The following is a 25,606-nucleotide window of genomic DNA, read 5'->3' as shown; positions in this document are numbered from 1 at the left end:
AGAAGTTGAAATTCCCTCTCTTTTGATCATTGTTGAAGCTGAGATTGAGGATAAAGATTGGGTCAATAACCGGTTTGGAACAACTAATGCTGATTGATGAAAAATGGCTAGCAGCAGTGTGCTTTGGCCAGTTATACGAGCAAAGAATGGCACGCGCTTACAACAAGAAAGTGCGTCCAAGGCATTTCGAGGTAGGCCAACTCGTTCTGAAATGCGTTCTTCCACACCAAGTAGAAGATAAAGGAAAGTTCGCCCCAAACTGGAAAGGACCCTATATCATCAAGAAAGTGTTACCAAAATGGGCCTTGCACTTGTTAGATGAAGAAGGACGGGTACCAGACATGACTATTAATGCAGATGCTGTCAAAAGATATTATGTTTGATATATACCTACTGTGGAACTTTCACACATGATTTTCTTAGATCGAGATGACGAAGGCTACCATTGCTCGCTATTCCAAGCAAGTGTCACCCTTTTGTTACCCCTTTTAAGTTGTATTTTTCTTCCTTGTTTTCCATTTTTTGGAACCTGTGTACAAAAAAAAAAAAAAAAAAAGAAGTCAAACAATAAATTTTTTGAGTCATTGAACTACGTCCGACCTGATTCCGAAAGGATACATAGGCAGCCTTACCCTGGGTTCGGTCCCATCGCAAAAAAAATCCATATTCCGAATACTCCAAAACTGGGGCAGAAGTTTCTTTTTATCTTACGGTTTCCCCGTAGAAACAGTTCCAAAAGTTGTAATTCAGTTCAAGGTTCTTTTCGCCTTTTCCTGTTAAGAATTTCTAATCGATATTTGAGAATACTTGAAGTCCTCATGCCAGGGGCATTGGCCAACCTTCCGCATGAAAAAAAAAGAAAAAAAAAAGAAAAGAAGAAATGAGAGAGTCTTATCGGTGAAAACCCGTATGAGCACTGTAAGGCGATAGTGAGCAGAGAAATGCAAGAGTCTTATTGGTGAAAACCAGATGGGCACCATAACGCAACAGTGATTAGAGAAATGAGAGAGATCAGCTAGCAAAAACCCGCAAAGGGTGCTACTAGCCGAATGAGGGTCTTCGATGCTCCGGCATGAGCACAACCAAGACAGTTTCAAGATGAACATTTGCAACGTATTTTGAGAATTAGACAGCTCAGACAGATTAGGCGTCCAATCCAAAATGCATGTCATGATTCATTGAAGTCAGCACATATCTCCAGATAAGTCTCCTTATTTCTCTCCCCGAAAGGGACACCTTTTATTTAGACACAGTTCCTTTTTCACTTCCAATTGCTCTTCTATTCTTTTCCATAATTTTTTTCTTAGATTCCCTTTCGGTCTAATCTTGCATCAAAAGCAAAGCAAAATATGGCTGCAAAACTGGCTATAGTTTCCCCGTAATACCGAGCATAATTTGGAGCATATACGACATTGACGAAGGCAGGAATCCATCTGTGATCTCTTTTGATAAGGCGGACAATGTGTCTCAAAGAAACTGAAAAGGTCTCCTAAGCAAGACTTGCTTCATGGGAAAAGTTGATAAGCACTATAGACACAAATTGGTTTTGGGTGCAAGACAAGTAAGTTTAATTTTAAAAGAAAATTGCCTTGCCTTAGGAACAAGGATTAGCGGTACCATGGACATCCGAGTATGAAACAACCAGGGGCAACGTCAGAAAGATAATGTCTCCAGAAAGCGATACAGAATATCCAGGCACCTCGGTACCACACTGACAAAATCAGTTCTTCGACAGCGGAGTGGTGAATTCAAACTACTCAGGGTATCAAGGCCACAAACCGACCATCACTTTAAAAACTCACAAATTTTTCTTTGCTTGAAGCAGGATCAAAGAAGTGCAGAATGGCGATTCTCAAAGGACGAATGTCACCAAAGGTAAGTTTCGTCAAAATCTCCACTTTCCTTTATTTGCAGCATGCATCACTACTGTTCGTACCTCCCATTTTCGTAGCTTAACCCAGGTAGAAACTTTTTCGCCTAGGGGGATCCAGCTCATAGTTCCGGGTAGAAGTACTCTCCACTCAGGTTGTTTTACATAGCTTAACCCAGGTAGAACCTTTTTGCCTAGGGGGATCCAGCTCATAGTTTCCGGGTAGAAGTACTCTTCGCTCAGGCTGTTTTACGTAGCTTAACCCAGGTAGAACCTTTTCACCTGGGGGGATCTAGCTCACATTTCCGGGTAGAAGTAATCTTCGCCTAGGTTGTTTTTACGTAGCTTAACCCAGGTATAACCTTTTCGCCTAGGGGGATCCAACTCACAGTTTCGGGTAGAAGTACTCTTTGCCCAGTTTGTTTTTCGTAGCTTAACCCAGGTAGAACCTTTTCACCTAGAGGGATCCATCTCATAGTTCCGGGTAGAAGTACTCTTCGCTCGGACTTGTTTTTCGTAGCTTAACCCAGGTAGAACCTTTTCGCCTAGGGGATCCAGCTCATAGTTTCCGGGTAGAAGTACTCTTCGCTTAGGTTGTTTTACGTAGCTTAACTCAGGTAGAACCTTTTCGCCTAGGGGGATCCAGTTTATATTTCCGGGTAGAAGTACTCTCCGCCTAGGTTGTTTTTTCGTAGCTTAACCCAGGTAGAACCTTTTTTGCCTATGGGGATCCAGCTCATAGGTCCGGGTAGAAGTACTCTTCGCCCAGGTTATTTTACAATAGCTTAACCCAGGTAGAACATTTTCACCTAGGGGGATCCAGCTCATAGTTCCGGGTAGAAGTACTCTTCGCCCAGGCTGTTTTACGTAGCTTAACCCATATAGAACCTTTTCGCCTAGGGGGATCCAGCTCATAGTTCCGGGTAGAAGTACTCTTCGCTCAGGTTGTTTTACGTAGCTTAACCCAGGTAGAACCTTTTTCGCCTAGGGGGATCCAACTCATAGTTCCGGGTAGAAGTACTCTTCGCTCATGTTGTTTTATGTAGTTTAACCCGGGTAGAAACTTTTCGCCTAGGGGGATACCGCTCATATTCCGAGTAGAAGTACACTTCGCCCAAGTTTGCTTTTCGTAGTTTAACCCAGGTAGACCCTTTTCGCCCCGGGGATTCAGCATTTTTTCAGTAATACAGGGCGCCAACCCCTGGTTATATTTCCTTTTCCAGTAATACAGGGTGCCAACCCCAGGTTACATTTCCTTTTCAGTAATACAGGGCGCTAACCCCTGGTTACATTTCCTTTTTAGTAATATAGGGCGACAACCCCTGGTTACATTTCCTTTTCAGTAATACAGGGCACCAACCCCTGGTTACATTTCCTTTTCAGTAATACAGGGTGCCAACTTCTGTTTACATTTTCTTCTCAGTAATATAGGGTACACCAATCCCCTGATTATATTTCCTTACCAGTATAGGATACACCAATCCCTAGTTGTGTTCTCCAACATAGGGTACACCACTCCCTAGTTGATTTGATCTTAAATGCAGGATATATCACTTCCCGATATCGTTGCCTATATAGGGTATCCATTCCTTGGACACATTCTCCTAACATAAGGTACACCAATCCTTAGTTGAGACATCCTTTTGAACAATAAAGGAACACTATAAAAAAAAAACATTCATCATGTCCTTCTCAGGGTACACCATTCCCGATCTTTTATTGCTTTTAATAAAGAAGTAGTTTAGAATTTTGTAACAATAACTCACGAAATTTTCCTAGTGAAAACTGGGGCAGATAAATTTCGTTTGTTTGTTTTGTTTTGGTGTCTGAGCAGGTTTTACCTCGAGGCACAGGATTCGAGATGATTAAAAGATGGAGTCTCAATCCAGAATAAAGAAAAAAAAATAAAAAAGAAGTGAATCCAAAATGCAGATGAAAGATTTGAACTGCTGAAAAAAGAAGTGAATCCAAAATGCAGATGAAAGATGTGAATTGCTCAAGACGTGGCTGAAGTCATAAGCTCTGCATGTCCCCTCTTGATTTGAAAAGCTAAAAAAGAATGAACTAGCACCTGTAGCTAGCAAGCATCAAGGCTCCAATCAAAAGTCTGCATGAAGAACCATTCAAGACTCAAGATCAAGCTTCAAAAGACTTATAGATAGGAATCTTGTAACTTATAGTTGATAGGCTTGTTTAGTTCCTTTAGATTTTGATGTAATAACAGGGCCACGGACCGGAGCCTCAACGGAACCTAGCTCGACTTTCGAACTCATCACTCCATCATTCTTCTTGAACTACACGCGACCTGATTCCCTTATAACCCGGGATTTGTAGGTTGTCCAAAACCAGGATTCGGTTGCACCTTTTTCTTTTATTTTTTTTCCTCTTTTGAATAACGATATGGTCAAAAACTTAGTCACACGGCTCACTTTATCTTTGCCTGAAAACTTTTAATGTTTCCAAGCAAAGAGGGGCATGCTGTGAGCACCTAATTTTTTACCGTGCTTGAATATTTTCCGCTTCCATCTTCCCACGCATGTCCCCACTCTTTGTCCCCCACACTTTGTCCCCACTCCACTTTCTCTTATCTCCCATGCTTGCCCTTACGCTTGTCCCCCCACACTTTGTCCCCTCTCCACTTTCCCTTGTCCCCCATGCTTGTCCCCCACTCACAAACTCCATACCTCTCCCTGCCCATTAAAAACGACCCCTAATTCCTTTCTTCTTGGAGGAGACAGACAGAACATCCCCTAGGAGGAACCCTAGAGCCCAAAAAGAGAGGAAGTGGCGCAACAACATTAGGAAAGAAAAAGGCAGCTTCTTGGAAAAGAAAAAAACGCAGCATCTGCTGTCCATTTTCTTGCTCAAAAAATAACCTCAAAACAACTTCATTTTCCTCACTCAATAACCATGAAAACCAGATGAAACTTCAGCCATTAAAACACCCTAAAACTCAGCAAAGATTAGCCAAATCAGAGCTCAAAATTCACCCCAAAACGACCTCAAAACAAGCTCCAAAAACGAGCTGAAAACTGACCCCGAACCAGCCCAAAAAGCCACATGAAACTTCCAAAATGCAGCAGCTTAACCCCCTCTAAACCCCTCCATACACCAGCCCTTAAAACCATCTTGAAATAGTCTCAAAGCAGCCCCAAAAACCAGTAAAAAATACACCAAACTCTAACTCAAAACCAACCACTTCTCTAAAAGTTTTGGCCGAGCTTTGAGGTTGCCGATGAGGTTCCGTTCGAGGTCGACGGCGTTGGTTTCACATTCCATTCACTTCATAGGCGATTTGCTGCACAAATTCCCTTATCAATATATTGGAAGGCTTTGATTTCAAATGTTTATAATACTTGTTTTAATTGCAAGTTACTGATTTCTGCTTGGGCACACTGATCTTGAATTGCTAACTTGTTTTATTTTATCTGTGTCGTTTAGCTGCCTAATGCGTTGGAAGGTTGTTGTTTGCACGACATGAGTTTTGTATCGTTTTGAATCTAGCTAATTTGTTTCAATACAGTAAATATTTTAATGTTAGTAAACGTCATATTCTCGTTTCTTGCTTGGGTTTAGTATGAGAAGTTGGTTGCTTTAATTTTGTCTCCTAGTATGAGTAAGTTATGATTGTGAGTATGGAATTTAGCATGATTCAGTTTCTAAATGGATTGAAACTAGAATTGGGACATAGATAAAGATTTGTAGGCCATGGAGAAGTGATTCTAAAATTGAGAATTGTTGGACTTTACACTTAAGTTATGATTTAAAGTATTATGGTCCGAAATAAACTTTGTCCAACCCAATAATATGACAATCACATACCATCTCTCCCACAATAATATTTGATTCATAAGTCATGGGCTCACAATAATCTCAAAGTTTAGGAAGAACAATGAACATCGTTATAGTTGCTTTAGGCGCGCTTTTAATTAGTTTATCGCGATTATGTATACGTTCGCATGACATAATTGGGATTTCCAAAATTAAAATCGAAGTATGTGTTCGCGCAACTTTGACCAAAACAATCTTAATATAATAAAATGCTATTAATTGTGTACCCGCACGCGTAACATGATTTTGGCACAATAAACAAAACGATTTTACACACGTGATTCATTTCAAAGATAATTCTATATTTTAATAATTAAAAGCGGATAGATAAAACATGAAAACCAATAAATCACAGTTTATCCAAAATTAATTCAAGCCAAGTTGTAGTCAATAAAGCGGCCGTGTTAGAACCACGGGACTCGGGGAATGCCTTACATCTTCTCCCCGGTTAACAGAATTCTTTATCCGGACTTTATTTTGCAGACCAATAATAAAAGAGTCAAATATTCCTTTGACTATAGATTCAAACAAAAGGTAACTTGGAACACCCAAAAATCAATTCCAAGTGGCGACTCTGTAAATAAAATAATCCCTATTCAAGTTTGTCACTTTAATTGGAGAAACTCTTTAACCCACCATCCATAACACACATTATCGTTTTGGGGGGTATAAAAGGGGTGTGACACCCACGATCCAAGAAGAATACGAATATTCAAAGATTTATCAATCATTTATCATTATCATCGAATCCAACCTTTTTGCGGTTACCCATTTGCATTTATTTACTTTAATGCCATTATATTTCATTTGCTACCATTGAATGCTATTTTCTTTATTCTTGGGCCATTAAATACTGTCTTTATTACATACTTATTATTACCCGATAGTACTTGAACCATTTTATCACAAAAATCATCTGAACGCCTTTTGGATATTATTATTAGCTAAGATTAACTCAAATATGTTAGAAAATTTAATTGTTTAAACCTAAATCTAAATTTTAGGTCAAACAATTAACTGCTTACATACGCATCTATACATATATATTGTCCGAGACAAGGTGTAAGTTTTGTCGTATTTTTTGAGTCTAGTCTAAATCTACCGTTGAACTATTAGTTACAAAACTTGAATAATTATTCTTCTATTGTGTTATTGTATGCTTGCTACCTCAGCAAAGAAGTCATGACTAGTAGTTTCCTCGCCACGTACTTGGAGTTACTCTTTGAATAACTTAGATTTGGATAACATCTTTGAGAGTACAAGAGGGATGAATTGTAATTTTTTTTTTTTTTGAAGTAGTCGACTAATTTGAGTTCTAGTCGACTGGACTTTTCAGGAATCGAATGAAAAAAATAAATTGCAGAAAGTAAATGACACAGTATATTTTTATACTGGTTCGGATTCAGAGTGAATCTTACGTCCAGTCCCCTTGGGTTGAAAGGGTGATCTCTTTCAAGTATGAAGTGGCTTAGTACAGATGAGTTGATGTTGTTATACACCAATAGCTTTTTTCACTTGTTCTTCTCGCTATAATTGATACAATGCCTCACCAGTGTTCTTTTCTCTCTCTTTTCTCTTCTTTGTTACACAAGAAATCTAATGCAGACTACAGTATTTTGTTTGAAGTAGAACAAAGAGATTGAAGTTGGTTTGATCAAAGTATGACGTTCCAAGGACAGTGCTGTAGGTATTTATACTTCTCAATGCCTTCAAGTCTTGTACATCATTTTGAGAGATTGCGAACCCAAGGGAGTTTGTATTCAGACGGATTCGTAGATTGATTCTGACTTGTCTTGACTCGTGGGCTTGAGTGATTTCTTCCTTAATTGAGAGAATATTCCCATTGCCATATCCCATGATCGATACCTTCGATTAATGTCATTATATGGGAGAATCGTTTGCGGATGATTTCGTGCCAATAATCTCCTTTGATTTAGATCCTTCCTATAATATCTCTTTTAATTGATTTTTCCATATTCCTTAATTGATTTGTCCACTTCTCTTTCCTTTTTCGTTTGATTCATATTTTCCCCATATTATTGATCAGGTCTTTTCCTGCATATAGGGAGTAATTGGTTATTTTGCATCATTGAAATTTACTGAGATCTAACAATGTCCCCTTTTTTTATAATGACAAAATAACATTAAAATTACTTCCCTATTGATCAGTCGCCTTGAGTGTGGTGTAGTCAACTCTCCTTTAATTTACGTTTCTTGGTAGAAATATCTAGTCGACTTCCCATCAGTTGGACATTCTGTTGTGCCTCATTTGTAGTCAGCTCCCTCTCATTTGTAGGCGACTCCCCCTCAGTTGTATACCATATGATGTACCTACAATTTGAAAATAGAGCACAAAACACACAACACAGAAGCAAGGAATACATAGAAACGCAGGCCTTAAGCTTGCTTACTTACTATTTCTCCCCCTTTGTCATCAACAAAATAAAAAGGCAGGGAAATTAAAAGTATTTGTCCTAAGAGTCCAACACATGACTGAATCATCAGTCGCAATAACAGAGCAAAAAGAAAATTGTCTTAAACAACCAAATATTAGCGACACAGAAAGTAGGTAAGGGTATTGCAAACTGCCTCCTTGAGGCGATCAAAGCTAGCATTCACTATAACAGAGACCCCATCAATTCTGTCGTGTATCTCTTTGAAGGCCTTTATTACTTTTTCTGTAGTCTTGAGAATCTGCACTCGAATCTTGAACACATCGGACCTTGTCTCCTTTGCCATTCCATGGATATCTTCAATCTGGCTTTGCATAGAGAATAAGGAGTTCTTGATGACAGACAGTGTTTCATTGATGGAAACAAGCTTTTCTAAGAAGTCAAAATCACATGTACTGGGGTGAGACATATGAGCCTTTCTTGGAATCGGAGGGGACATTCTTGGTTTCACCTTCTTGTTTCTTGACCCAAGCACCCTTTACAGAAATATAACTCATGCTAGAAAATCCCCTGGAATTGTAAGACTTGGTGACAGTGATGTAGGGATGGTCAACAAGGGATATGTTGTTGGCTTCTAGCAGATGGGTGATAACTATACCACAAGGAAGACTTGTGGGATCATCGACACTTTCTATCATGAAATTGATGACCCAAGAGGACAACTTGACCTTGTGCTTGGTCAGAAGGCAGTAAACTAAGAAGGTATCATGGTGGGAGAATATAGAGAAGGATCTTGTTCTTGGAAGAAGAGTGGTTGCCACAATATGTGCTAAGACACGAGTTTCAAAACATAACATCATTAAGTCCTAGTTGACTAGGGAGAGAGACATAGGGCGATTCAGCTATACATCTTTTAGCTTGATCAAAAGAGATTTCAAAGTCCTCAGGCCAGGTATTCTTAAAGAGCATAGAAAACCCAGAACAACTACATTGAAAAATAGTATCAAATAGAGTACAATCCAGAATAATACGTTTGCCAAGAACCAAGGTTTCTTATTTATCAGGTTTACTAGAGGGGAGATTAGCATAGAACATTCAAACAAGGGATTTATATACCTTTGGAGGAGGCAAGGAGAGAAAAATTTTCCAACCCTAGAAGTCGAAGAGTTCCTTCACTTTGCAGTTGAGGCTGTCCATGACATTTAAATCGATAACTCTGTCATGAGCGACAAGCTTGTCTTTGAAAGAAATGAAGGCATCCCTATTTGGAGTGTCCCAAAATTATAGGTCAGACTCAAGAGAACCAGAGAGATCAGTTTTGGGCTTTTTAGGAGTGAAGGTTTCAGGGAGGTCTATCATGGGTCATTTTCTTAGGGCCTTGTCGTTAAGGCTACGAGCATCATCTGAGAGATATTGAGAGGAGGCAAAGTCCTTGGAGTGGTCTGATCCTAGATTGACTGGTTCACGAGGTTGAGAAGAGGGTTTTGCCCTAGAGTGAGTGCTTTTGCGGGTGGAAGCAGATGGATTTTTGGAGTGCTTTGCCATGGTAAGGTTTGGAACAGAGAAGTGGAGATACAAACAATGTGAGAGGGACATATGAGGCTTTGAACTAAAAAGGGTGATAAACGGAGGTTGAGTAAAAATGAAAAGGCATCATAGATTTGACTCAATAATTGACTAGTCTCTAAAATGTTGTGAAAATGTGTGAAACAGGAAAAGTAACAGACACATAATTAATGCATCTTACACACTTAAGGAAATATTTAAACTAAGATACAAAAATAATTAAAAATACAACAAAGGCCCTAAAATTATGAGTTTATGGAAATAATGCTAAGAGAGTCTCGTAATGCACAAAATATGTCTTCTGCTAATTGATCAGCTCTCCCATCATACTCATTTCGAACTCACTTTGCATGAGATTTGAAAAGTCCTTGCACAAAAGATGATTAGTGCTACCAAATATGATATCATCTACATAGATTTGAATAATAAGATTACCTTCAGTAGATCACTTGATAAATATAGTAGTATCCACCTTACCTCTGGTGAACCCATGATTAGTTAAAAAAGAACTCAATCTTTCATACCAAGATCGAGGAGCTTGTTTGAGTCCATAAAGAGCTTTAGCTAGCTTGTACACATGAGGTTGTTTTACATATACCTCCTCATCAATAAAACCGTTTAGAAAAGCACTTTTGACATCCATTTGAAATAATTTAAAACCTTTGGAAGATGCATAGGCAAGCAATATACGAATTGATTCTAACCGTGCTACCTGTGCAAATGTTTCATCATAGTCGACTCCTTCCTGCTGTGAGTAGCCTTGAGCTACCATTCTGGCTTTGTTTCTTACTACCTTTCTTTCTTCATTTAGCTTGTTTCGAAATGCCCACTTTGTTCCAACTACAGTAGCGTTTGCAGGCTTAGAAACTAATTCCAAAACTTGGTTTTTATCGAATTGATCAAGTTCGTCCTGCATGGCTTGTATCCAGTTGGAGTCCTTTAGGGCTTCATCAACTTTCTTTGTTTCGACTTGAGAGATGAGTGCAATATTTGTTTTCTTTTTGAGAGACCATCTGGTTTTGATCCCTTCGCTTGGATCCCTTATGATGAATTTTTAAGGATATTCAGGTTCACTTCTCCATTCATTCGGTCGGGTTCCAACTGCAGAAATAATCGACTTCTTTTGTGGTTTAACAGGATTGATCACAGGTTCATTAGTCGACTCCGTGACTGTAGCTGGGATATCAGTTGACTTCTATGGTTTATTTGTCTGTGATACTTCTTGGCTGGTGTCTACATCACCTGCAATAATTCCTTTCTAGTCCATAGAGTTATTTTCATCAAATATAACATGCACTGATTCTTTTACAAATAATGTACGTTTGTTGTAAACTCTAAAAGATCTACTGTTAATAAAGTAACCAAGGAAAATACCTTCATCACTCCTTGGATCAAATTTTCAAAGGTTATCCTTACTATTGTTGTAAATGAAACACTTACTTCGGAACGGGTGAAAGTAGCCAATATTTGGCTTCTTACCTTTCCATAATTCATATGGAGTCTTCTTCAAAATAGGTCTTATGAGGCACATGTTAAGAATATGGCATGATGTACTGACTGCTTCTGCCCAGAAGTGATTTGGCAGTGAATGTTCTAATATCGTTGTTCTTGCCATATCTTGTAGAGTTCTATTCTTGCGCTCAACTACTCCATTCTGTTGGGGTGATCTTGGGCATGAGAAGTTATGGGTATACCCTTGATCATTATAGAATTCTTCAAAGGATCTGCTTTCAAATTCTCCTCCATGGATCGCTTTCTAGTTTGTTTACCAATTTGGCATGCATCACACACATGATTTCTAGAAAAATCGAGTTTGGGAAGACCAATAACTAAATCATGCTTGTATAGTTTTTCAATAAGATGCATGTTTGCATGACCAAGTTTTTTATGCCAAAGCCATGTATCATCAGAAATGGATGCTAGACAAATGTGACTGTCAAGATTTTCAATGCCATCAAGAATATAAACATTTCCATACCTTTTTCCTGGAAGAATAGTTTTACCTGTTTCATCCTCAATGGCACATCCTGTTTTTTTGAATTTTACTTCATATCCCGAATCACATAGCTAACTTATGCTCAAGAGATTGTAGTTGAGTCCATCTACAAGATATACCTATGCAATGTCACAGTTATTTCCGAATGAAACTGTACCGATATCAACTATCTTTCCTTTTGAATCATCACCAAATTTGACATTTCCACCATTTATTTTTGTGACTTCTTTGAATAGATTTTTGTCACCCGTCATGTGACTAGAACACGCACTATCTAAATACTATTTTTCTTTATAGCTCTTTCTGTGGTGTTCTTGCAAAATAGAATTTTCACCTTCTTTTAGGTACCCAAGCTTGCTTGGGCCCTTGTTGGTTAGTTCTACTAGGATCAGGGTTGTTTTTGGGTTTCCAAATCCATCCCGAAATACTAGATTTACGAAATCGACAAAAAGAATATTTATATCCAATTTTGTTACAGTAATGACACATAGGGGCTGATCCAATTTTAGATCTATCACTTGTATTAGTACTTGTGGACTCAGTTTTAACCAGTCCTTTTCAAGTTGACTTGTAAGTCACCTGGTTAGACATGACAGAACTGTGACTGGTGGACTTGCGCATGCCATTAAGTTGCATATGCAATTCTTGAACTTCATCTTGAAGTACATATCTTTTGATTTCACAGACTTCAAGCTTATGTTCCCAGTCTTTCTTTTCCCTATTGAGTCCCCTTAGTTCATTCAACATTTTTTGAGACTCTTTTAGGGTAAGGTCAAGAATATCCTGCAATTCATTACATCTATCCCAGTTATAAGATCTTACCTCACCTGTTTCACCTCGTGCAATGAAACAATTTTTAGTATTTTCCTTGCATTCGTCGTCTGATGAATCTTCATCAGTCCAACAGCTAGAGTATTTGTTCATGTCATTTTCCAGGATGGTCATGAAACATAGATTTGCTATTTCTTTGTGTTCTGAACTATCTTCATCACTCCAACTTTCGAAGGATTTATTTTTGTTGAATCCTCTAGAGACTTTTCTTTTAAGATCTGGGCATTCAGCTTGAACATGCCCATACCTGCCATACTCATAATACTTCCCATCATTCTTGTCTTGTTCATTGTATTGCCTGGTTCGCCTAGATAGCATCCTTCCCTTTTTTGTATTTCTATACCTTCTCATTAACCCATCCATATTTGTTGATACCATAGCAATTTCTTCTTCAAGAGCTTCTGGATCGCCATCAATATCATTCTCAGGTCCTTCAGTTGTAGATTTGAAGGCAACTATTTTCTTCTTTTCTTCCTGACTTGTCTTCTTGAGATGGGTTTTCTCGAATGCTATAAGATCTCCTCTAAGTTCATCATATGAAAGTTTGTTTAGATCTTGAGATTCGAGTGCAACTATTTTTGTCTGTCAAGTGGTAGGTAAACTCCTCAAGATCTTTCGAACTTGATCACCACTTGAATAGGGTTTACCAAAAGCTTTCAGATCACTAATGATTTTGCTGAATCTTGCGAACATTTCCTCAATGGATTCTCCTTCTTTCATCTGGAAGTGTTCATTGTCATGAACCAACATGTTTATCCGAGTTTCTTTCATTTTGCTGGTTCCTTCATAAGTGACATCTGTCCCATATTTCTTTAGCTGTATCACATCTTGAAATCTTCTCATACTCTTCTCCACTTATTGTGTTATACAGCAGGTTTCGTGCCTTAGCATTAACTTGTACAACCGCCATTTGTCCGTCTGTGTATTCATCTATATCTTCAGGATCAGTGGGTGGTTGAACTGCTGCTGGTAGTGGATAGTTTCCCTTTTTGATAATACGTCATACTTTCACATCATAAGATTTTGCATAGATTTCCATTCGCACTTTGCAGTGAGAAAAGTGTTGTCCATTGAAGTATGGTGGCCTGACTTGTGACGTTCCCTCTTGAAAGAGTTCTCCAACAGTTATTTGATTGGCCATGATCTTTCCTCACAAGCGGTTAAGCAAAAATGTGAGACCGACTTTGATACCAATTGAAAGTGCAAGAGGGAAGGGGGTGAATTGTGATTTTTCTTTTCTTTTTCGAAGTAGTCGACTAATTTGAGTTCTAGTCGACTGGACTTTTCAGGAATCGAATGAAAAAAAAAGTTTCTGATATATTATTGTGTGCAAAAAACTAAACAAATGAGCATTTCTATATTAAATTATTATAAATATGAAGAACATGTTGATGGAAGCTTAAGAATCTTAGTACAGATGTGTTGATATTGTTATACACCAACAACTTATGTCACTCGTTCTTCTCTCTATAATTAATATAATGCCTCACCAGTGTTATTTTCTCTCTATCTTCTCTTCTTTGTTACATAAGGAATCTAAAGCAGACTACAGTGTTTTGTTTGAAGTAGAACAAAGAGATTAAAGTTGGTTTGATCAAAGTATGTCCTTCCAAAGCTAGTGCAGTAGGTATTTATACTTCTCGAAGCCTTCAAGTCTTGTACATCTTTTTGAGAGATTGTGAACCCAAGAGAGTCGTATTTAAAAGAGTTTTTCCAATTGAAGTGACAAATTAGAATATGGATTATTTTATTTACAGAATCGCCACTTGGAATTGATTTTTCGGTGTTCCAAGTCATCTTTTATTTGAATCCATAATCAAAGGAAGGTTTGACTCTATTATTAATTGGTCTGCGAAGACAAAGTTCGAGTAAGGAATTTCGTTGACCGGGCAGAAGGTGTAAGGCATTCCCCGAGTCTCGTGGTTCGAGTACGGTCGCTTTATTGACTTAAACTTGGCTTGAATTAATTTTGGACAAAGTGTGTTTTATTGGATTTCTATATTTTACCTATCCGCTTTTAATTATTAAAATTATTAAAGAAAGATTTGAATAAAATTTTCTTAACTAACCGCACCACGCAAGCGAATGTGCGACCGAGATGAATTTTATTGATTTTCGGCATAACCGTGCTACGCAAATAAATCTGCAGTCATGACGAGGATTATTAGTACATCATTACTTTTGGAGAAAATTACTACATTCTAAGAAATTAATTTTGAAATTTATTAAAAAGTCAACTATCACGCTACGCAAGCGAATCCGCGAGTTTAGCAAAGAGATAATTAAATTAAAAATTAACTAAAAACTAACGAATATGGTATGACATTGTTGAATTAATTTATTGAATGCTAAACATCACATTACGCAAGCGATTCCGTGAAGTTAGAGCGCGCCTACTAATTGCGTAGCGTTTTAAAAAATGAAAAAATTATGAGTGATTAAATTATTAAATTATTTTAATTATAAAAAAATATCTATTGTTATTGGAGTTAGTAAAAAGAGTCGGCACTTGAAGGCTTGGGTGATTTTTTGCTTATTGGCTTTTCAAAGCATTGGGTCACCTTATTTTCTTATGGGTTGCCTTGTTGATTCACAATAAAATATAGCAAAATTTAAGGCTCGATTTAAATTAGCCAACACAAAAGGTGAAATGATAAAAGTAGGAAAAATGTCTATTATTACGAAAATAATCCTCTAATACTTCCACAAAAGGCTCAAAGGATGTATCGGCAAAAACACCCAAATATAGGTACAAAATGATAAAAAGTAGACAAAATAAACTAAAAGGCTATTTTTAAAAACGGCCCTTTGGTACTCCCGAGGGAGGTTCAAAGGTTATCTTGGCAAAACGGTCGGAATACGAAAGACAAAATATTTAAAGGTGAAAAATAACTTCTTCTTTTTTTATAAATGTGGGTTGAACCCGATGGAGGTTGCCTACGTATCTCACATCCAGTGAGAATCAAACCCGCGTAATTCGGTGAAATTGAGTATTTTTCTCTTTTGATTTTTATGAAAATTAATCTTTACACCTCACATCAGACTACTACAAAAATCTCATTTAAAAAAAAGGATTATTTGTACTAAACTAGGAGAATGATATATATATTTTTATTATTATTCAGCCCAACTAATTTTCTAAAACCGGTCAACAATGCAAGCAAGCCTTTCAAATGATGTAACAAGTAGCACATAAGTGAACATGATGGTCTCAAAGAGGATACTTGTCTTATACGGACCCGGCCCCTGTGCCGAGCGTCGCTAAGTCAAGTGCATGTGATGCAAATAAAGCGAACCTACTAGGGATCCGGCATGAGGTTTGTTCTTCTAGGTTTAAATCCTGGTGGAGAAGGTATCTAGACTAGCTTACTCAAGCGGATAACTCGAGCCGAGGAGGGTCAGCGTACCGGTAGCATTGCTTTCCGGCTTAGCTGGTGGTGCTCCCCGCCTAAAATATGTGTAACTAAAATCCTTCACCGGGTGACAAGCACCTCGGCTATCTCAAAGAAAGCGGGCTATGTCAAGCAAATGCCCAATTTAAATTCAAGAAGACTCAGAAGGGTGCGAGCGAAGACAATTTATATGTACAGTTCAACAAAGCGGTAAAAAGCGAACAGGTAGCACATTAGGCACAAATAAATTGCAATATATACAAAATTAATAAAGCCAAATAAAAAGTCAACATGTGCAAGCTCGAATTCTGGTAGTCCCCAGTAGAGTCGCCAGAATTGTCACACCCTTTTTCTACCGCCAAAAAAAGATAATATGTGTTATGTTATTGTAGGTTAAAGAGTTTTTCCAATTGAAGTGACAAATTTGAACAAGGATTATTTTATTTACAGAGTCGCCACTTAAAATTAATTTTTCGGTGTTCCAAGTTACCTTTTATTTGAATCCCTAATCAAATGAAGGTTTGACTCTATTACTAATTGATCTGCGAAGACAAAGTCCGAATAAAGAATTCTGTTGACCGGGGAGAATGTGTAAGGCATTCCCTGAGTCCCGTGGTTCTAGCACGGTCGCTTTATTAACTTCAACTTGGCTTGAATTAATTTTGGACAAAGTGTGTTTTATTGGATTTCTATGTTTTACCTATCCGCTTTTACTTATTAAAATTATTAAAGAAAGATTTGAATAAACTTGTCCTAACTAACCGCACCACGCAAGCGAATGTGCGACTGAGATGAAATTTATTGATTTTTGTCATCACTGCGCTCCGCAAACAAATCCGCAGTCATGACGAGGATTATTATACTACTAAAAAAATCAGGTTTTAGCGACGGACAAATTTTGTTGCTAAACAGAAAAATCTGTTGCTAATCTCATTTAGCGACGGATTATCAAGAAATTCAGCTAGCTACGAGCGTTTTAGCAACAGATTAGCGACGACGTTCGTAGCTAATTCCAGTTTGTTTTGTAGTGTTAGTACATCATTACTTTTGGAGAAAATTACTACATTCGAAGAAATTAATTTTAAAATTTATTAAAAAGTCAACTATCACGCTACGCAAGCGAATCCACGAGTTTAGCAAAGAGATCATTAAATTAAACACTAACTAAAAACTAACGAATATGGTATGACATTGTTGAATTAATTTATTGAATGCTAAACATCACGTTACGCAAGCGATTCCGTGAAGTTAGAGCGCGCCTATTAATTGCCTAGCGTTTTAAAAAATGAAAAAATTATGAGTGATTAAATTATTAAATTATTTTAACTATAAAAAAAATCTATTGTTATTGGAGTTAGTAAAAAGAGTCGGCACTTGAAGGCTTAGGTCATTTTTTGCTTATTGGCTTTTCAAAATATTGGGCCACCTTATTTGCTTATAGGCTGCCTTGTTGGTTCACAATAAAATATAGCAAAATTATAAACATGCTAATATATACATATATATATATATATATATATATATATATATATATATATATATATATATATTTTAAAGGTGATTAAATTATTTAATTAGTGACAAACAATCTAATATTTGTTTTTATATATATATATATATATATATATTTATATATATATTTTAAAGGTGATTAAATTATTTGATTAGTGACAAACAATCTAATATTTGTTTTTAAGGGAAAACAAGGCAAATTTTAAAGCAGTGAGCCAACTTCTTATTAAACAAGAAATGGGCCAGCTAACACTCTTAATCTTGTTGGGCCTAAGAGGATCCAATTTGACCCAACTGCTTTTTTTTCTTAAATCAGTCCAAACTCTAGGAATATGCCAATTTTATGTAACCAAAGTTTGCCCCAAAACCTGATTCCATTCACAAAAATACGTCTCTAGTTCATTTATCTGTCTAGTGCAACATTCGAACCAAAACCAATTCACTCTGACTCAAAATCACCTAAATTGAGCAAGTAATAAAATACATGTTCGAATGGTCATTAGTTCACAAAGTTATCTTAGCACTAAAAGAATTGCACTCACCTGACACTTGAAAAATAATTCTTAATAATTCAACATCTACATGTTACTTTGCTTATTACGCAATGTTCCAGATATATAAAACCATTTATCACGTTAGAACCCTCAAATAACAATGATTTAGGCATACAAAAATAAATAAGGAATCAGTAATATCTCAAACAAAATATGCCTGGCATAAACACTCGTTTTACTAAGACATAAGTACTAATTAGGAACCAAGTTTAGGAATGAAACTCAAGAGAATGTTGTTCCATAATTACGGTTGAAACTCAAACTTGGAACTAGCACATGAAAATTTTCAGTGACAATTTTAGTAATATAGAGGAGAAACTAAAAGAACATGGAAAATATTATTCTTACTGTGCCCGAGACTCGAAATGTCTGAAACAATATATAATTCTCATGTAAGCATACACGAACCTAAATATTAATAGCATAGTCTCAAATCAAGCAAGTACAACTAGCCATACATCCATGTGAAGTAGCTAAAGGCAGTTAGGTAGGGAACTAAAAATTCAGCATTCATTCATGATAAATAAACTCACATTGCAAGTTGAGAGAGATACCTAGATGGCAGGAAAAACCAGATAATCAGTAGTGATGCCCTCTACTTTCCGCGAGCTACTAATCACAACAATAATATAGCCAATAGCAACAACCAAACAACTGCGAGATACCAGCGAGAGACTCAGAAAGAACGAACTCCAAAACCTAGCAATGTAAACTTTTGAACCAAGGAAGCAACTTGAAACTTTTATTAAAAAAAAAGATTTCTTAAGTGAAGAGAGGCTGCCAGAGGTATTTCTTGGTGTTCCAAGCTGCTTTCTCTGATGTTGTCTTTTCTTAGTGTGTAAAGGTGTATCTTTTTTAGAGTAAAAGATGTGTCTCAATGTAACATAGAGTGTGTATGAGATCAAAGAAAATGATCGGCCAATTGGGTGGTTGCTCGATAGAGAAGAAAAGAAGAGAAAGGGAGGTGGCTAGGTTTTTTCTCTAGGAGGAGGGGATGTTCTGTCCGTTTCTCCCTTTTAGTAAATTGTGGAGATGGTGCGTTTTTGTAAGTGAGGGAGGTGAACGGGGGTTGTGAGTGGGGACAAGCATGGGGAAAGTATGGAGGACCAGGGAAAGTGGAGTAGGGACAAAGTGTGGGAGACAAAGGAAAGTGGAGTAGGGACAAAGTGTGAGAAGATGAGAGCGGGAAAGATAGAGTGAGAAGTGAGGTATTGGTAAGATGAGTGGAAAAAATTCAAGTACGGTAAAAAATTAGGTGCTCATACTCGATGCTTTCAAGTCTTTTACATCTTTTTGAGAGATTGTGAACCCAAGGGATTTGTATTCAGACAGATTCGTAGATTGATTCTGACTTGTCTTGATTCGCGGGTTTGAGTGATTTCTTCCTTAATTGAGAGAATATTCTCATTGCCATATCCCTTGATTGATGCCTTCAATTGACGTCATTATGTGGGAGAATCTTTTGCGGATAATTTCGTGTTAGTAATCTCCTTTGATCTAGATCCTTTCTATAATATCTTTTTTAATTGATTTTGCCATCTTCCTAGATTGATTTGTCCGTTTCTCTTTTCTTTTTCGTTTGATTCATATTTGCTTCATTTATTGCTCAGATCTTTTCTTGCACATAAAGAGTAATTAATTATTTTGCATCATTGAAATTTACTGAGATCTAACAATCTTACCATGTTTCGAGATCGTGCCCAGCACACTCTTATTTTCTTTTTTTGATAATAATATTTTAATATTAATGCATAATAGCCATAAGCGGAATCTTAAGAAACAAAATCTTTTTTGGATAAGAGAAGAAGCTCACTGTAATGTTGTAACTCCAAAAGGTCAATTTCGATAGCACTTGAATGGTTTCGTGACGTTCGTGAAACTAAAAACATATTCATGCACTTCTTGTAAAAGGAATTAGTGGACATGATCGTTGGGCTTTGAGTAAAGTTGTGAATTGGGAAATAGAGGGAAAAGCAATGGAGGAAAATAAAATTTTAATTGGTTCATCTTACAAAGAAATGTTTTCTCTCATCGGATAAGAAGAGGAAAATTGGTATGTTTATATATAGAAGTACTTCTTCTAGCTTTTAAAGAGTTAAAAAGAGAGCAAGTCTCGCACCATCGCTCGACTTTGGATTCAAATTTGGATTTGGCCAACTAGAGGCCGGTTTACTTATGATTTCTCATATGAATCTTTTGTCTCAGGCTATTGGGATCCCACTTTCATACTAACGCAAGATATGCTTATTTAGCTGTATTAATGAGCGGAAATCATTAAGGTATCTTGGATCAACTTTATTTTCCTTTTTCGCTATTTTTTTTCTGATATTTTTTTGTGCTAAATTTTATATTAAAATTAAATTCGCGGTAATTTTCCCAACGGTCAAATTCACAACCAAACAGTACACTTAACAGAAATTTAAATAATTTATACTGAATAGACACCATTCAAACGAACAAGTATCTTTGCACTTGAAACTCAATCTCGTTAGCTATAAATTAAGAAGCTTGGCCTCATTTTTCACCACCAAAAATCTGCAAACTTTTCCTTCTCTTCTCTGCATTTCTGCATAATTTTTAAAGCAAAATGTAAGTGTCAATGGTGTGATTTACTCCGCTATTTGAGTTTACCGAGGTATGTGATTTGAATTGCCGCTATTACAAAATAATTTTTCTTTCTATCCTGGGTGGAATTAATCCATAAAACCTTAAGCAACAGCGAGAGAATTAAATTCCTTAAGGACACACAAGCAAATTGTAATGAGCTCGAAATTATTTTCTGTTTCTGTTTTTGACTAACAATGTTTACTGTTTTATTTTTAGTTTGTTGTTATTTTGCTTTACTGACTTTGAACACATGACGAGAACAATGATTTGCTTACAAATAATGGTTGTAATAGTCAAACTCAACTTCTGGAAAGAATGTTACAAGTCAACAAAAGTTTGGCAAATGACAAAATTATGAACACAAGTATATAACCTGATCCCATATTTCTGCAAAATAGCAGATGTCATCTACCGACTATAACACTAATTGTGACATTGTTTGAGGAAAAATCCTGTTTCTCATTCCATATATCTGCATCTTCATATTTTCTCATTGAAGTATAATTAGGTTGCCTAGGCAAGGGCAACCTTATATTGTCAGTCTCTAACATTAACACGACAGAAGACATATTGGGTCTGTGAACTGCCATGTCTTGAACACAAAGTAGTGCTAAGTGTATGCATCTCAATACTTCATCATGTTGACACTCGTCCCAAATAGAACGATCAACTAGATCCATCGGTCTACCTTCGTCCCACTTCTCCCATGCCTGAAACATCTCCATATGAAAAAAGAAAAGAATAAGAGAATTTCGTTATCATAGTTTATAATTATGGTATTCTCTACAAGACATAAAGCCTTTAGCTTCACAACAAATATTGCAAAATTGAATAGACGTACATAACCAATAATGCCCAAGTGCTGATCAGAACGAAAGCTTGTGTTCCTCCAGCCACAGATGATCTCTAGCAATAATACGCCAAAGCTGTAAACATCAGATTTTCCAGAGAACAAGCCTTCCATTGCATACTCGGGAGCCATATATCCGCTGATTTAAGTAAAAATTACATATGAGAGAGAGTTAGCTCTTGGATCAAGTTAGTGGTGGATTAGTAGTTATAACATGAGCTGATACTCACTATGTGCCGACTACCCTGTTTGTATTTGCTTCATTCTGGTTTCCTCCGAATATCCTGGCCATACCAAAGTCTGAAATTTTCGGCTTCATCTCTTGATCCAGCAAAATGTTACTAGCCTTTAAATCTCTATGGATTATTCTGAGTCGTGAATCTCTATGGAGATACAGTAGTCCCCGAGCAATCCCTTCAATAATGTTGAAGCGCTTCCTCCAGTTTAATTGTGCTTGTTTAGCAGGATCTACCAAAATAATTATAAGTGATCAATATTCATCCAAAGGAAAATATATTACAAATTTTAGCATTCTTCAACTAACCAAATAGAAATGAATCTAAACTTCTGTTAGGCATGTACTCGTAAAGTAGAATCTTTTCTTCTCCCTCAATGCAGCAACCCAAAAGTCTAACAAGATTTCTATGTTGTAACTTTGCAATTAGCATTATCTCATTCTTGAACTCCTCTACACCTTGTCCTGACTTTCTTGAAAGCCTCTTCACTGCAATTTCTTCGCCACTTTGTAGTTTTCCCTAAGATAAAATAAACGTCAATAAGCCTGTAATTTAGTAGAAAAACACATATCTCAATTTAGATAGAATTATCAACCTTGTAGACGGGGCCAAATCCTCCTTGTCCGAGCTTATTTTCATTAGAAAAGTTGCGCGTAGCTGCTACTATACTGCTGAAACTGAAGAACTTTAGTTCTGAACCACTTCCTTGATGCCCTTCAACACTCAGGTCTCCTGGTCCTGATAAGTCTATTGGGAGTTCTCCGCTCCTAATTGGATTGCGCATGGGCATTTCATTGATCCTGTTGGACTCTTAAAATGTGGAATTGAAGATATAAATACACTGTGTAAAGGGAAATAAATATTACAAACCAAGTTGAAAACATCAGTTATTTTGAAATTGTACCTCGTTTTTTGGCTTTGTACTTGCATAGTAGCCAAATCGCTATACAAATAACAAAAGCTACAGCTACCAGAATGGATATTACAACAATTTTGATTGTCCTGCTCTTTTTACCTATTTAAGGAAAGTTTGAAATGGGAACATCCAAAAATCAGTAATTATTGTATAAATACCAAATGAATTACTAAACATTTTACTATTTCAGCAGATTGTGATGCTTACAAAATTCAGAATGAGCGAGGCGAACATAGAGAGTGTTCCCCCCTTCCTTGAATTGCTGCAGATCAACTAAATCTCCACTCCAAATCATGCAGTAAATTCCAGTAACAAAAGCATAAGCAGTACTTGAACAATTTTCCAGGCACTTGCTTTTACACTCGTCGATGTTTTCTGCAGCTGCTCTATCCGCAAAATCTGGCAACTTGATTCCCTTGATCTCCAGGAATCCATCCCCATTTCCACTATCACTCCTCAAGACACTGCTATTTCTCCCACATTCCAATCGCGTCCTCCTAACGCACCCTCCTGACCAGTTCCTCGCATTCCACTGCTCCCAATTATTTGGAACAAATCCATATAGACAAGTACATTTTAGTGAATTTGAGATATCACATTTTGCGAAATTCCCACATGGATTATATACATCGCAATCGCCCAATGGATGAGATTGTATCATGCTCCATTGCCTCCTATCTATATCCCACTTTTGCTGCAGCTCATATCCGCTAGGACTAATATGAAACTTCACAAAATTAGAAGTGTTTGCTGCAGTGTAAGTGAAGTATAGCCTATTCCCCTCATTGTAAAGCTTGAAACCATTTAAATACACAGCCTTCATTTCTGGTACACCTGTGAATGATAGTCCGTCCCAATATCCACTTCGCCAACGTCTATTTGATCCATCCCATATCACAATCTGTGGTGATCCGCGAGGATCAACACCCAAGGAATACCTGTTGAAGACATAATTCAGTAACTAAACGTGTATACTCTCTAACAGTTTACACTTTTAAATGAACTGGTAAAACAATGCAACTGGCGGCGGAGCCAGAAATTCTAGTAAGGAGATTAGAAACTGCAAGAATACCACAGTTGGGATATGAACTTGTGACGGAAAGCAACTTCCCACCATATTTTACACTATATTTAAATCTTACGTTAAGTGGATCCGAAAAATTAAAAATTATTTTTACCATACTTGCACAATATATCTTCCGACGAATGAGATTCAATTGAACCTCTTTCATCTAATTAATTCCACCGTAGAATACAACAAGGTATCAGAGCAGACAGTACCGTTCTTGGCTCATAAAAGAGAATCAAACCCGCACATGGATGGCTGTTCAGAACATAATTAAGTAAATAAAGTGTGGTTTCTCTAACAGTTTAAGTTTTCAGATAAGATCGACAACAACGCAACATTACCTTCCAGGTGAAGGGTCACTTTCACTTGTCCACGATCTCAAAACTCCATCCATATAAACTCTCATTTCTGGCAAAAATGTGTCTGTAGGATGCTGGAAACTCTGCCACAATGCCTTCTTATTGTTGTTAAGCATCACAAGATTACCAGTATCCAAAAGGGACACTGTAGAATTTGTAGTCTCAATAACTGAAACATTCGTCGACCATAGTAAGTCGCCACGGCCATCTTTAACGACCAAATTCCCATTTTTCTCAATTGTAAATACACCATTTCGATCAGAAACTGGACTGTCCCTGTTTGCAACCCAAACAACTGATATAACTGGAACATCAGCGTACCATATACCAAGATACCTTTGATTAGAACCTTTTGGACTAAAGAATCCTAAGTTAAATTTCCCTTTTGGAGAAATTATTTTATCACCATCTCTTAGAATCTCTCCTTGTCTAATTTTATTGGATGCAGAACATAGTAAAGAGAAATAAGAAGCAATGAACAAAACAAGAAACCAATGGAAATTAATGAGACCATTGGCCATTTAAGAATTGAATTCTCAGAAATAGAGATTTGAACGATTAATCTAAAGAGAAGAAGAATGGTATAGAGTTGAGCATAAAGTATATAATGACTAGAGAAAGAAGAATTTTTTTATGGCTATTTCTGGTTGGCTGAATACCAATTTAATGTGATGCCGAGATAGATTGACTTGAAAAACTTTGATTTTATAGATTCTTGGCTGACCAAATTCCCTCTGCCCCACCACTGCGCACTTTCTTATTTTAATTGAATTTTTTCTTTTAGGTATTAACCATATGGTATTCAATATGCATTGGTTGTCCGACTAACCTGAGTAAGAAAATCGCTCTTTTCGTTTCAGAATTCGAAACTTTTAGATAAGGATTGAGAGATTTTATTTATCTCATCACATTATTTGGTAGTATTTTCTTAAACTTTTAATTTATTAATATAATTTTTTTAATCATATTTGATTTGTTAATAGATTATTTATCTTACTTTTTAAGCTACAATATTATCTTACTTATGAAAATTGTTTGTAATTGTCTTATAGGCGTTTTGATGAGATAATTGCTTTTACGTTATCATTGTAGAAGATAAGTTGTTTCTTAATTAAAACATGAGGCACATCAACGAAAAGAGGGACAGAGATGTTCTGTATTTTGACAACATGCAAGCAGAAAAACGTGCAGGACCACAAGTCACTTTTCGTATAGCCGAAATGAAAATATGTTTCACATAAATGAAAAATACAAGTCACCTACTTGCTTTTTTTCCTTCCGTCTTTTTGTTAGCTTCCATAGTTTAGCTGAAGGCTTAACTTGGAGATGAAGCTAAAAGGAAAATCGAGAGAAACAGAGTTACGTTTTTATTGAAGAGAAGAAATGAAATCGTATATTTACAAGGAAGCAACTACCGGGTATTTATACAAGTAATTAGTTACTAACTTCCTAACTACCTTCCTAATTAATCATACTAATAAGTTAGCTAACACTCCTCTTAACCACCTTAGCTAACTATAGTTTAGTAGTTCCACTTCTCTCAACACTCCCCCTCAAGCTGAAGGCTTGAAGAGGTTCTTCACTCCAAGCTTGTCCAATAGGTAGTCATGTTGAGTCTTTCCCA

At 36.8% G+C, this 25,606-nt stretch overlaps 1 protein-coding gene across 1 annotated transcript; it reads right to left on the bottom strand.

Annotated features, from left to right (window-relative positions):
• Positions 1-20,818: 20,818 nt before the first annotated feature.
• LOC107791512 (G-type lectin S-receptor-like serine/threonine-protein kinase B120) lies at positions 20,819-24,665 on the bottom strand. The gene is made up of 8 exons (XM_016613599.2): positions 23,965-24,665; positions 22,762-23,492; positions 22,543-22,653; positions 22,234-22,448; positions 21,947-22,157; positions 21,633-21,870; positions 21,394-21,541; positions 20,819-21,262 (listed from the first exon to the last, which is right to left on the bottom strand). Exons 1-8 carry the CDS (start codon positions 24,501-24,503, stop codon positions 20,957-20,959), a joined length of 2,499 nt encoding a protein of 832 aa, XP_016469085.1. The 5' UTR covers positions 24,504-24,665; the 3' UTR covers positions 20,819-20,956.
• Between the last annotated feature and the right edge of the window lie 941 nt (positions 24,666-25,606).

Source organism: Nicotiana tabacum, chromosome 23 (genome assembly GCF_000715075.1).
Source record: "Nicotiana tabacum cultivar K326 chromosome 23, ASM71507v2, whole genome shotgun sequence".
Taxonomy (NCBI): Eukaryota; Viridiplantae; Streptophyta; class Magnoliopsida; order Solanales; family Solanaceae; genus Nicotiana; species Nicotiana tabacum.
Note: the sequence above shows the minus strand (reverse complement) of the source record. Positions and strands in the feature narration are given on the sequence as shown.